Here is a 13,117-nt window from a genome sequence, read left to right as displayed (position 1 = left end):
CCCCGGTGGCCGGGCCTGGACGCGCCAGGCCTCCAGGACTCGCAGCAAGGCGGGCCCGGCCGGCGTGCAGGCGGGCGGGGCGGGCACAGAGTCACAGGCACACGCGCGGGAGCCGCACGGCCCGCCGGGAAAGAATGCACCAAACACATTCGCATTTATTTTTTTTAAGCAAATGACAAAGACCCAGTTTACCAACTTTTTAAACCTAAGCTTAACATTACACGTTTAAACAATTGTCAAAACGAAACCGCCAGCGTTCATGCACAACTAGAAAACATCCTCCGCGCGGAGAACCCGGAAGTGTGTCACCGTTAACGTGTTAATATCTAAACACTGAGAAAAACCGCAACCGCCCTGGGGACGAGCCCCGGGCAGCGTCACGTCACAGCAGGCGCCACGGCTGGGCCACGTTTCACACACAATGGGAAGCAGGTCCGTGCTGGTGTTAGTGTACGAAAGAGTCACGGCCACTTTGGATTACGTTTAATAAAAAAGCAAAGTGCATACAGAGATTTACAACAATCTTAAAGACAAAATAATGGTCCTACGACGTGGTCCCGACAATAAACTCAAAAGTCTATGTCCAGCGGCAGCCCCGGCGAGCCGTCCGTGAACACTCGGGTTAGGTGCGGGGGCGCGGAAGCGGCTCGTCGGGGCTCTTCCGGACACCGCTCCTGCGGCTCGGCGGGCGGCGGCTACTTGCTATCCAAGCGCAGCAGCTGCTCCTTACCGTTCACCGTCAGGGACTTGAGCTGGCCGTCCTCCTCCACCTCCACCCGCTCCTGGCCGTTCTCCACGATCCTGCGGGCAAAGTCCCCGTCAGACAACCGGCCTGAAGCGACCACACAGGCGGTGCGCGTGCCGTGGAAAGGACGCGGCTCCCCGCTCTGACGCCACGCGCGGAGGAGCCGCTCCACAGCTGCCGGGCGCTGTCCCCAGAGCGCACACGGCGTCACACACGCCTGGAGTCGGCTGTGTGCAAGACTGTCCCCGCCCCCCCCCCCCCCCCCCGCAGCATCAAGCGCGGGCCGGGGACAAGGCCGCGGTCACAGCCCCGCCCGCCCGCCCGCCCGCACCCCACGGCCGCAGGGGCTGCCGCCAGCGTCTGAAGCGCGGGGGACGCGGTACCTCTTGGTGGTGATCTTCCTTCCGTTGACGATCTTGGTGGATGTTGATATGGACTTGAAGGAGCCCATCCCGCTGCCACCGAACGACGTGGATGAGAAGGACGTGAGGCCCCCGTGGCCCAGGGAGCCGAAGGAGGTGAACCCTGCGGGGACAGCGTGCGCGGTCAGACCCGCCCGCCGCGGCCACTGGAGCAAGCACGTCCCAAGACCACTCCGAAGTGGGCTGGAGCCAGAACCAGGCACCACGTCTAGGGAGGCGATCTCCGCTGACCCTCTGCAAGCGGAGGGCCCACAGTCTGTGGGGCGCTCGCACACCCCGGCCTCCACAACCCGCACAGTGAGCCCCCCAGGGTGCGTGGCGGCTCCAGAACAGGCACATGAAACCAGCACCAACTCTCCGCTGCGCCCTGATGGGCTCCACGGACATGGAGGGAGCCAGACCTGCTTCCCACGCCCCACGACCCCACATTCCTCGGGACGCTGCAGGCCGAGCGGCCGGCGCACGCAGACGCTGCTGGCAGCAGGCAGTGTGGAAGCATAAGGCGCTCTGTGGCCGCGCGTGTCCAGTCCGTGAGCCCAGGGTCTCCTGACAAGGTTCTCTTGTTGTGTCTCCAACCAGCTCTGCTCGCCTCTCCCGCCAGCGGCCCCCCTTCAGCGGGGGCCGTGGCATCTGAGGGCTGTGCTGGGGGACACCACCTCAGAAACTGCCTCTGCGCTGCGGGCCGATCAAGGGGCGAGGACAGGGGTGTGGGGACACACCAGAAGGGGTGTGGTGCTCGACCCTCCATCACCGTGTTTCTCCGGTGCGAGAGCCCAAGGCTGGACTGCTTCCAGAAGGCCGGCCACACCAGGGAGGGTGCCCGGGGCTGCTGCAGCCCAACACCACAGCCTGTGCCCGCGCCAGACCGGCTGCCAGGAGGGGGGCTGCCTCAGGGGTTCCCCCCCGCCCCCCGCGCCGAGCAGCACACTCGCCCAGCTGGCGCTGTGGGAAGGGACACGTGGCAGCAGTGAGCGGGGAAGCGGGTCTCCGGGCACGGCGCTCATGGGGGGTGGGGGGGGTGGGAAGCGCAGGCCGCTCGGCAGAGGTCTCTGCCCAGACCGAGGGCCGGCTGAGCGGCGCGCAGTGAAGCCAGAACGCGGGGTCAGTACCTGTGTCAAAAGAAGGAAATCCGCCTCCGAAAGCTGGAAACCCTCCGAAAGCAGAGAAGAAGGAGCCCGTGCCCCGGCTCCTGCTCCCACGGGGGCCCCGACGGTTCCCAAAGAAGTCTTCGAATGGGTCCTCTAGAAACAAACAGAGGCACCGAGTCATCGTCACGCGCGTCTGCTTCCCAAGGAGGCCGGGCTGAAGCCTGGTCGAGCCGCGTCCCTTCAGAAACGGCAGCCTTCCCGCAGTCACGCCCGGGGGCGCCCAGCTGTCTGAAAGCTCAGGGAGAGTCCAGGGCCTCCAACTCCGCTGCTCCTGGAAGCCCTGTCAGACGGCGCCCCCGAGGCTGTCCCGAGGCTGTCCCGGGGCTGCCGGGAAGGTGCAAAGCCCCACAGCAGGGAAGTTTGGCCCCAGACCTGCACCGACGCCTCTTGCGATCCACACGGCTGATGTCAACACGCAACCCGTGAAGCTGTCTGCAGCCTCTGTGGCACGCGCTCCACCCCCGGCCGCCCAGGGAGCTCCCACCTGGCACAGCAGACTCTCCTGTCTCCCCGCTGCTCCCCTCAGCCCTGGATTTCAGTGGATCCGCCTGTTCTGTCCCCCACTGTCTCTGGGGTATCCTCTCACCCCCCCCGCATCTCTAGCCTGTACCCCACCCAGCTCTTGTGTGCATAAATAAATCAAATCTTTAAAAAAACTAAAAAAAAAAAAAAAAAAAAAAGCGAGGCCGGCCCGTGGCCGGGTGGCGTCCAAGAGCCCCGGCCCGCATAGCTGCCAGCAGCCGCGCTCCCCAGGCCAGCAGGAACCCACGAGGCGTGGCATTGTCCGTGGAGGCTTGTCATCTAGTGACAGCTTCAGGCACTCACGGAGACCTGGCAGAATCTGAACACAGAGGTGACAAAAGTCGGCCTCCCGGGGGCGCAGGGGCTGAGTCTCAGCCTGTCAAGCCGTCTGCAGCCCCCGTGGCCTGAGCTGGATCCCCGGCCGGGGCGCAGCAGACCTCTCCTGTCTCCCCACCGCGCCCCTCGGCAGTGGATCTGCCTGTTCTGCTCCCCACTGTCTCGGGGGGGGGGGTCCTCTCCCCCCCTCACCTCTGGCCCTTAGAAAGAAATGTTATTATCACGTAAGTTTCCTGCACGCTTGCGGCCAGCACAGAAGCCTGAGGGTCCAGGGGAACATGTAATCAGAGGAAGGGGGTGCCCGCCGCTGCCAGCTGCTTACTCCCGGCTTGCCCGGCAGCAGGGACACGGGGCGGAAATGCGCCTCCCAGCAAGTGCGGACAGCGCCGCGGGCACTTCTGACACACTGCACGCGGCCTTTCGGCTTCAGGGCCCGCCGCCCTGCAGCCCGAGCGTGCCGGGGAGCTGAGACGTGGACGAGACCAGAACGACACACTCCCACGACGGGCCCTTACAACACGGCCGCCCACGCGTTCAGGAGCGGGAAACCACCCGCGCAGCAGGGACAGCGTGAACACCAACAGGAGCCAATCCACAGCACAGCCCGAGCGCCGGGCCCGCCTGGGGGGCGGGCGAGGAGCACCTGCCCCTGGCGGGCCAGTGCCCGGCACCCCTGCGCTGACAGCAAGCGCGCGGAAAGCCTCGGCCCACAAGCGCACACCACCCTGCGCCACGAAACGTGCCTCTGGTGACACCGGGGAGCTGCACGCGCACACGCCTCTCCCCGCCAAGGACCCGCAGCAGAGCCTGGATCCAATCCTCCGAAAGAGGCCGTGCCCAGCTGGGGCCTCAGAAAGGCATCCCGCGGTGGCAACAGCGCCAGGTGGGCCGGGGTGCCGAGCCCCCGCCTCTTGCCGCTATCATCACCTGCCTGGCCGCCCCTCCCGCGGCTGCCCGGCCTGGTGAGGGAGCCGGACACACTCCCCTGAGGGGGCGCGCCTGCTGCAGGGGCCAAGGCCCTCAGAAGGAGGTACGGAGGGGGAGGCCCACGGTGCCAGGACCCAGCACAGCCCCCCGGCCACCGGCCGGGTAAGGGCCGCTGAGGGCTCCCGGAGCTCCAGGTGCCCGTTCCTGGGCGCCAGCTGGGGGGCGGGAGCACCAAGCCCATCGCGCCCGGGACGACCCTTCGCATCACAGCCGGAACAGCGGAGAATCACTCGCGAAGCCGCCACCGCCATTTACCAGCCTGGACCTTAGATGACGCCGGCGCCACGTCCCAGAAGTTCTCCAACGGTGCCCACACCTGAGGCTCTCCAGGAAAACCTGGCCGGCGCGCCTCCCGCCCTGCCCCGACGCGGTACTCACATGCCCACTGCTCCAGGGCCGCGCAGGCTCACAACACGCCCGGCCCCCTGGCTCTGGCGTCTCCGGGCCGCCCGCGGCTCCTCAGCAAGGTGGCTGCTGCGGGCGCACGTGGGGCTGCGCCCCGTCACGCCTAACTGCCCAGCGCCCGGTTCAAACTGCCGCTTCCTCTCAGAACGTCTACGCTCTTAGGAACGCTCCTCTTCCCGTTACAAACCTGCTGCTTCTAAGAAATCTGCTGCTTCCCCTCAGACAGGCTGTGGCGAGCGCGACGGCCGTGGAGGCCTGGCTCCCCGGCCGCTGGCTGCGTGGCGGGAACAAGGTCTTCGAGGTTGATCTGGTTAAGGGCCCGCGGGGGCGGGACCTAACCCAGTCTCCCGAGAGGGACAGTGGGCAGACGGGCCCGCAGGGGCCAGCAATGCACGGCCCAGGCCACCATGGGCCTCACCACAGCGCGCGCCGCGCCCGCCGCCCGCTCGTGCCAGGTGGGCTCCCGCAGAGGGCACCACGGCCAGAGTCTGGTGTGGCCGGGACACCGCAGCCCCGCGTCTCTCAGGCACCTCTGACCAAGCACAGCCTGAGCCAGGGGAGAAGAAACTCTTTATTCCGACGCCGCGCAGGGGGGCTGTGCCCAGACAGGTCTCGGGCCCCCCCATGGGGCCAGCAGCACCCGGGCTCCTGCCCGCCAGGCTCCTCCTCACTCAGCAGCTCCTCGCAGTCCTCGCTGAGCCCGTCCCCGTCCCCCAGGCTGGCCCCGTCCTCGCTGGACACCCCCTCCAGCTCCTCACTGGGGGGCTCGCCCTGGCCCTGGCTACCGGCCTCGCTCGGCTCGTCCTCACTGAACAGCTCGAGCTCCTCGCTGGACACCACGCCCGGCGCCTCGCTGCTCGCCTCGCTCGGGCTGTCCTCACAGCCGGGCTGCTCTAGCTCCTCACCCGGCTCCAGGTCCTCGCCGGCCACCTCCTCCAAGCCTGAGGAGCAAAGCAACCGGCTCACGGGGGGCTGAGACGGGCCGAGACCGCGCCTGCGCCTCCTCCGGCCGGCTGCCGTCCCTGCGTCTGCACCGCGACTCCGCCGCAAGGCCCTGTTCCCTCACGGAGGCCTCCAAGGCAAGAGCCCCGTGAGGGAACACAGGCCCCAGCGAGGAGGCCCTGGGCGAGCGCCCCGGGACACGAGGGCTGCCCCGCGCGGCCCCGTGTGAGCACAGCCTCCACTCCCTGATTTTTCCACCCAACTTTCCTCCAAAAGCTGGTTCCGTCTGCCTGGCTCATTAAAGAACTTTGGCTCAGCGGGCCTCGCGGATCTCCCGTGAGTGGGCAAACGGCCCGGCCCTCCCTCCAGGGCCACATGCAGTGCTGGGCAGAGGGCCTCCCTGGACACCCTCTCTGGGAGGAGCTCGTCCCTCCCGCACCTCCTCCGTGCCCGGCGAGTCCCGCTCTACTCCCCCGGCTCTCTGGCTCGCAAGGCCGCTGCGGGGAGGCTGACGGCAACATGGGCCGTACGGGCTAAGAAATGAAAAGGCCGCAACGGTCTCCGGAGGCTCTGGACTGCTTCTTCCAGCCAGAACAGGGCCACCGCGGGCCATGCAGTCAGCTTGAAGACAAGCCCTTGCTGGGACAGGGGCCCGAGCAGCACGCGGCGGAGCCCAGCCTGCACTCACGCGAGTCCACGCTGGACGCGCTGCCCGCGGGCTCCACCGTCACCTCATACAGGTAGTAGCCGTGGAGCAGCTGCCTTTCCTGCGTGTAAATCCTGAGCGCCTGGAAGCGGAAGTCCCCCAGCACACCTGCGAGGGTGGGTGAGAGGCGTCACGCGCAAGCCGGGGTGGGGGGCTTTGCGTGGAAGGCAGGAGCACCCAAGCCTGTGCTCACGCCTGCAGCCCTCAAGAAGGCGCAGGCACCCGACACGTCTCCCTCCACACGAGCCCTGCGAGTTAAAAGGTCTGAGTGAGGAGGTCAGGATCCCCCACATCCCGGGGAGAACTGCTCAAGGAAATCCATGTTCAGCGAGGACGCCAAGCCGGCCATCGGGCCTCCCCCCAAAATCCAACACCTGGCTACGCTTCAACCACTACCGGGTATTTCCTGTTACTCTCCCTTTAAAATCCCGTCAGAGGGCCTCCCCGGTGGCGCAGCGGTTGAGCGCTGGGTTGCGGAGCTGCCCGCGGCCTCTGCGGCGCCGGTTCGATCCCCGGCTGCTCCCCGGCCACCGGAGGAGGGTCCCACATGGCGCGCAGACCTCTCCTGCCGCCCGCTGCTCCCCTCAGCAGTGTCCTTCGGTCCTTCTGCCTGCTCTGCTCCCCGCTCTGGCTCTGGTGAATTCTCTCACCCTCCCGCGCTTCTGACTGTGCCCAGTGCTTGTATAAACAAAACAAACAAATACATAAATAAATAAAAACATGCCTCTATATAAAAAAAAAAAAAAATAACGCCTTATTTAAAAAAATAAAAATAAAATAAATAAATTCCCGTCAGAGCCTAAGAGTAATTTAGGAGGCCCATCCTGGTGCTCACAGTCAGCCCCCAGCCTTGCTGGCCGCCCGTGCCGGGACCCGAGGCCCAGCGGCCACAGGTTGTGTCCTCCTGGCCTGGCCCCAGGAGGCGCAGGCATTCCACAAAGAGGATTTCACCCAACTCTGCCCTGCGCCCCAAAAGCAAAACCTCCAGACCACGCTGGAGGCTGTGATGAGACACGAAAGTGCCTTTCATGACAGGCAAGGGGGTCAAGCTGTCGTGTCCTCACACTACGCTGCCGCCCACGTGAAAGCCGGTGTGGGGGGAGCATGTCACGCGCCAGGAGCCCTTCCCAGGCCTGTGACGTGCAGGGCGGCAGGTGAAACAAGGTCTCACGAGGTCACAGTCAGTCTTGTCTGTGCCCCGACTGGAAATACCCTATTTGTTTCTGCTGCCAGACCTGTGGGTGGGAGCACAAGTCCGCGCTGGAGCCGCCCTCCCGGAGCCACTCTCTGAGCGAGCAGACCACAGCGGGCGGCCTCTGCTCCCATCCGCACTCCGTATCTACCAGCGCGGGGGTGAGCGTTCCTCTTTGCGCCCCAGAGGGCAGGAGTCTGCTCGCTTCCCCGTTACTTGTAGCCAGAGTTGCTGCTTCTTCCCCGAGGGGCTGCAGTGGTCTCGCGTGGCCTCTTAACAAGGGGTTAACACAGGGTGCGCCCACGTAGTGAAACACAGATGCACCTGGCTGCCGAGTCACACCCTGCACCTGACAACACCCCAGGGAGACGCCACCTTGAGCGCCGACTTGGCCCGAGTCCAGACACGCGGGACCTGACGCTGGGACCGGGGCAGCGGCGGGAGGGCACCGGCCGTCCTCACGTCACAGGTCACACCCGGCTGTCGACCCGGCTGTCAATGGGGCAAGGGCAGCAGCGCCAGGTCCTCAAAGGCCACCCGCTGCTGCGAACTCCAAGAGCCGTTCCAGCACGGCCCGGGCTCCGTCTTGGCAGAGCTGCACGTCCGACCGCAGCCCACACGGAGCCCCAGCCTTGCGGAGAGGGCCGAGGCCACACGTGGCGGACCGTGCGAAAGCCTCTGTGTGGGCGTGCGCGCCGTGGCCGCGGGACACCTCCGGGAGGGCGGGCGGCTGCGGGAGCAGCGCCAGCGGCCGCTGGTGGGGGAGGCAAAGGACTTACCGAAGAAGTCGAATGAGAACGGGTCCCTGCCGCCAAAAAATTCCCTGAAGACGTCATCCGGGTTACGGAATGTGAAGCCAAACTCAAACGGGCTGTCGAAGTGGCTTCCTCCTGCACAAGCAAGCAGAGTTTACGAATCGCCTTGTGAATGCCGCGTTTCCAGGCAACTGCCTGACGATGGGGCGTCACGGGAAGCTCGCCAAAAAAAAAAAAAAAAAAAAGATTTTGTAAACCCGAGCGTCTAAAACCAAAGACGAGGCCAATCTTGACGGAAGCTGTAAATCCTGAACTCCGTGTCTGCGCCCAGCAGGTTCCTGGACAGCTTCTCAACGTCCCCGCGCGGTAAGTTTACACGACCCGAGCACAGCACGGTCACCGGCGGATCTAGGGCCGGGGCGGGCGCCCACCCCCAGGACCCACGGAGGAGGCGGCGGGACGGGCCACTGCAGGCCGTCCACGCAAGCACCCGCCCAGGGCTTGCCACGAGGCGCATGCTCGAGGTTTTTGAGCTAAATGTCTCCTCGTCCCCCAGGAGGTGCCGGCACTAGGCGGGAATGGACCTTCAGGCACAGACTCTCCACGTGTTGTTGCGGGAAGGTCGTGACGCCTATGTAAAGCCAGTCACCGGACGCATTCTAGTTTCACAAAAGTGCTACTACCTCCTTCACGCCCCCAACGTGCCGTGCCCTCCCCACACAGCCCCAGCCCGCGCCTGCAGAAGCGTCCCGGAGGGCCCTCCCCGCCCCGCCCCGCCCGGCAGCGCAGCACACACACCTCCGCCTCCGCCGTTCAGGCCCTCCTTGCCGTACTTGTCATAGATGTCCCGCTTCTTAGCTACGAACAGAAGGAGAAAGGTCAGGAAAGACCCAAGTTCTTGCCCCCTTAAAGCTCATTTCCCAAGTTGCGAGCCGAAGAACCGGCCGCGGCACCCCTGGACTCCGAGGAGTCAGGCCGGCACACCCACGGGGAGGCGGCGAAGCCCGGGCATCTCGCCCCTGCGGAGCGCAGCAGCTCCCCGAGCCTGGCGACCAGACACAGAGCAGCTCACCGGCACCCAATGCACATCACGCAGGCAGCGGGAAATGCGTTTCCTGCTCCAAAGCCCCCGGGGCGAGGTGTGCGGAAGGGGAGGGCGCGGGTTGAGCAGACCTAGGGCCTGGCCCGCCGGGAGGCGCCATCGCCTCTGACCCTCCGGAGGCCGGGGCTGCACCGCGGCTGCTCAGAGGCTCCTGACACACCCAGCGCCTGACACGGCCCCACAAGGCCTCATGTGGTGAGAGACGGGGGTCGTGGACCTGTGAAGGGGGACCCCAGCAGCCCAACTGGGGCTACTGTTCCAGGAGCACCTGGAAAATCGAAAACTAAAAAAAAGAACCGGCCTCTTGGGGGCGTGTGACCCCATGAGCTCAGACGGCCTCCTCGCACGCTCTGCAACCCAGAGCTGGGCCACCGGCAGACAGGTGACCAGGCCCACGGCGCGGTGCCAGTCCAGCCGGAAAACCTCACCGATGGCCCAAGGCAGGGACGCCCGCTCAGAGGCCAGCACGGGACGGGCTTCGTCCGCAGCCGGCGAGCAGGGGGCAGAGGTGAGGCGGGAGGGGGCGGCCGCAACCCTGCAGCTGGGGTGCCCATCGGCTCTCACCCCAGGGTCACAAATGTCCTCAACATCGGCCTAACCCAGAGAGACACAGCACAGCGAGCGCCCTGGCGCCGCGTCTGACCTTCCCGGTGCCCGTGCCTTGGCACTGCTTCTCGGCCAGGGCCGTCCACAGCTCCCAGTTTCCCAGCAAGGTCCACCCTGCTCTCTCCATCCCAGGCCCCGCACGCCCGTCTCCTCCGCCCCAGGAGGCTGCTGGCTGCCCCAGCCCACAGTGGCCCTTCCCCGAGTGCCCGCCCTGGGGCGGGAGAACCTGCCGTCGGCCCACAGGCTTCATTCCCTGTTTCCCGAGATGAAGCGAGTCCTTTCCAGCGCTAGAGCAACCCACTCGCCAGCTGCTGAAGCAGGACCGTGGGTCCATCCCGCAGGGGCCCTGTCCTTGAGGAAAGGCCCCCCTCAGCCAGCCTAGCCCAAGCCGCCGCGCTGCGGAGGCCGACTCACCGTCTGATAGCACCTCGTAAGCCTCAGCTACTTGTTTGAATTTTCTCTCTGCTTCTTCTTTATTGTCAGGGTTTTTATCTGGGTGCCACTTCAGCGCAAGCTTCCGGTACCTGGAAGAGAGGAAGGAGGGTGCTGACCACACCCCGACTCCACACCGCAGGCACCACCCAGGAGCACAGCATCAGCCACCTAGAGACGGAAAAGCCCACGTGTCTGCGAGGTGGCGGGGGCTCACGGGCCAGGGCTAAGCGCACGCAAAGAAGGGCGCGGTGGCCGAGCAGGCCTCGCGGGAGTCTCGGTGGTTTCAGACTCAGGTGCCTGGTCCTGTGTCCTCACCCCCGGACGGAGTTTCTCACAACTGAGCCCTTGAGTGACAGTGAGGCCCCCGGCCCGAAGAGCCAACCTCCCCAGCGCCTCCCACGAAGCCGCCCCGGCTCCCAGGCCCCAAGGAAGGCAACGGTCACGTGCTCTTAGAGAGCGAGCAGGACACACAGCACCTCCTCTAAACAGCAACACACAAGCAGTTAGACAGGCATGTGCTGCAGAGGGACGGGTGGGCCCCCCCAGGCCCCCCCAAGTCAGGCTAGCCAGAGCACCCCGCAACAGGCGCCACGGCGCTGAGGTAAGCCTGCGCGGGGCACTCTAACCGCAGCGCTCTCTCCAAGCCCCTACACCTAACGCGCCCGCCCCGCCGAGCCGGAGCCCGCTCCCAGGCAGGCCCGACTGCGTCACCGTGGCCCGGACGCGCCTTCGGAAGGCTGCGCGGAAGCCCAGCAGGAGAGAGCAGGTCCGCGCCAGGACGCGGGTGAAAGGAGGAAATGCGAGCAAGCCCAGCCGCCTCGATGCCCAGCTTCTGGAAAAGACGCTGGCGGTTTCAGAAACCCAAGACGTGGCGTCAAGTGCCGCGGTTTCACGCTGGCCTCCAGCCCAGGCCCGGCCCCAGCGGCCCCAGGGGGAGGGGGCTGCGCAGCCAGCACGGGCAGGACCACGGGCGTGCCGGGCAGGGAGCAGCACGCCCGTCCGGGCCCAGGCAAGGGTGTGCAAGGACTGCCCACAGCAGGGTCTGCCGGGCCACAGCCTGCTCACGGGGAGCCGGGGTGGGCCCTCGTCTACGTCGGCACCCACTAGGGAAACTCAGCCTCTTCCAAGGGAACAGCACATCTGAGCTCCCGCTTCAGAGTCACCAGGAGACACAGCAACGGGAAGGCAGACCCCTCCTGACGGCCCCCAGCAGCGAGCACGCAGCGCCCGATGCCGTGGCCAACGTGCCCCGCGCGCTTCCCGGCCGTGGGTGGGGATGCTCAGACCCGGCCCACGGGTGACAAAACCCAGAGGCACATCCTTGGCCTGCCCGGTCATGCCTGAGCAGGTTGCGCCCACTCAGTCTCGCAGCCGAGGCCGTCCAGCTGCTGCCAGTCTGCCCCAGCCGAGGACTTGGTCGGCACCCTCAGGCGAACCATCCTTCCTGCTGCTCCCTCCTCTGCACCTGCAGGCCCCACCGCCCGGCCGCGTGCCCTCTCTCTGCACACGCCGGGCCCACCTTCCAGCTCCTGCGGACGTGCTGACTAGCAGCGCCGCTCTGAGCAGCCGCGCAGCCCAGCCGGGCTGCCCCCACGAGTCACTGCAAGTCGACGAACCGCCCAGCTCCCGCTCCCAGCCGCAGCAGAGGCTGCCCCGTGGCCAAGATGCAGGCAGAAGGGGCAGCGGCCTGACAGCAGCTGCACTGGCACAGGCGGGACAGTCCAAGTGGACGCCCCAGGCAAGGTGCCCCCCCCCCCAGCACACCAGCCAATGCCACCTCAAGTTCACTGCCCACGTGCCGCGGGGCCCACCTTCCCCCTCAGCGTGGCTCTGGCCCCTGCAGCAGCAATGGCACCAGAGCCCCAAGGCAAAGCAACAGGAACCCGACTGGCCGGTCGATCCCCAAACGACCAGTGGGCCCGGGCAGGTCACGGGGGCTGATGGCCTCTCCCGTCTCGAGTTCACGTTAACCGGCGACGGCCACAGCCTGCGGCGCTGAGTCACCAGCCCTCGCGCAGGCACGCCAGCCAGACACCGGCCGGCTCGCGGCAGCACTGCGCGCGCAGAGACTTACGCCTTCTTGATGTCCTCGGGCGAGGCCTGCCTCTGCACGCCCAGAACTTCGTAGTAGTCCACCATGGTCGCTGGCTGCTGGGGCGAGTCCTGCAATGACAAGTCACGGTCAGCAGCCGCCTGCCAGGGGTGAGGGCCAAGCGGGGTGGGCACGGGGGCGGGGCAGCTCACCTCAGCACTAACCACTAGCCCGTGGGGCTGGGGCCTGTCCAGGAACTGATTCCAAGACTCGTGCCCTCACGCCCTTCTCGATACAGAGCAAGTGGCCCTGAAGCAGCCTAATAATAGTCCACGCTAAATAAAACTGACAGGTGACTGTGAGGCAGAGACTCGCTGCCCACTTGACCACCAGCTGACAGCCCCACTGTGAGGATCCTGTTTCTCGGGGTGCTCCGGTCAGCATCCCTGCCCCTTGGCGCGCTCCTGCCAGGCATTGGGCAAGACTGTGAGCCACTGGCATGGACGCTCCATGCCTGCCCCGAGGTCTGCGTGGGGGCCACGCGGACACCCCAGCGGTAGCTCAGCAGGACCAGCAGGGCCTGCGCACGTCCCGGGAAGGGACGGGAACGCCTGGGTGCAGGCCGGCTTCAAGCCCATCTCCACCCGCCAGAGGCAGCGCGGCGGCCCTTCGGTCCCGCCAGCGAGAAGCCGCCTGCCGATGCGGCCGCCCGGGCCGCGGAGAGTGGACCGGCCCCCCAGCGGCGGGTGAGGGCCCCGCTGTGCAGGCCGCTGGGGAAAGCG

General features: G+C 66.4%; 1 protein-coding gene across 1 annotated transcript; it reads right to left on the bottom strand.

Annotated features, from left to right (window-relative positions):
• Window positions 1–695: 695 nt before the first annotated feature.
• DNAJB6 (DnaJ heat shock protein family (Hsp40) member B6) lies at window positions 696–12,442 on the bottom strand (the record flags this gene model as incomplete). The annotated part of the gene is made up of 7 exons (XM_084229347.1): window positions 696–801; window positions 1,129–1,270; window positions 2,277–2,408; window positions 8,185–8,295; window positions 8,959–9,018; window positions 10,283–10,392; window positions 12,378–12,442. 7 exons carry the CDS (start codon window positions 12,440–12,442, stop codon window positions 696–698), a joined length of 726 nt encoding a protein of 241 aa, XP_084085473.1.
• Between the last annotated feature and the right edge of the window lie 675 nt (window positions 12,443–13,117).

Source organism: Talpa europaea (assembly GCF_964194135.1).
Source record: "Talpa europaea genome assembly, chromosome: 3".
NCBI lineage: Eukaryota > Metazoa > Chordata > Mammalia > Eulipotyphla > Talpidae > Talpa > Talpa europaea.
The sequence above is the reverse complement of the archived record's forward strand: the minus strand, read 5'-3'. Positions and strand labels throughout refer to the sequence as shown.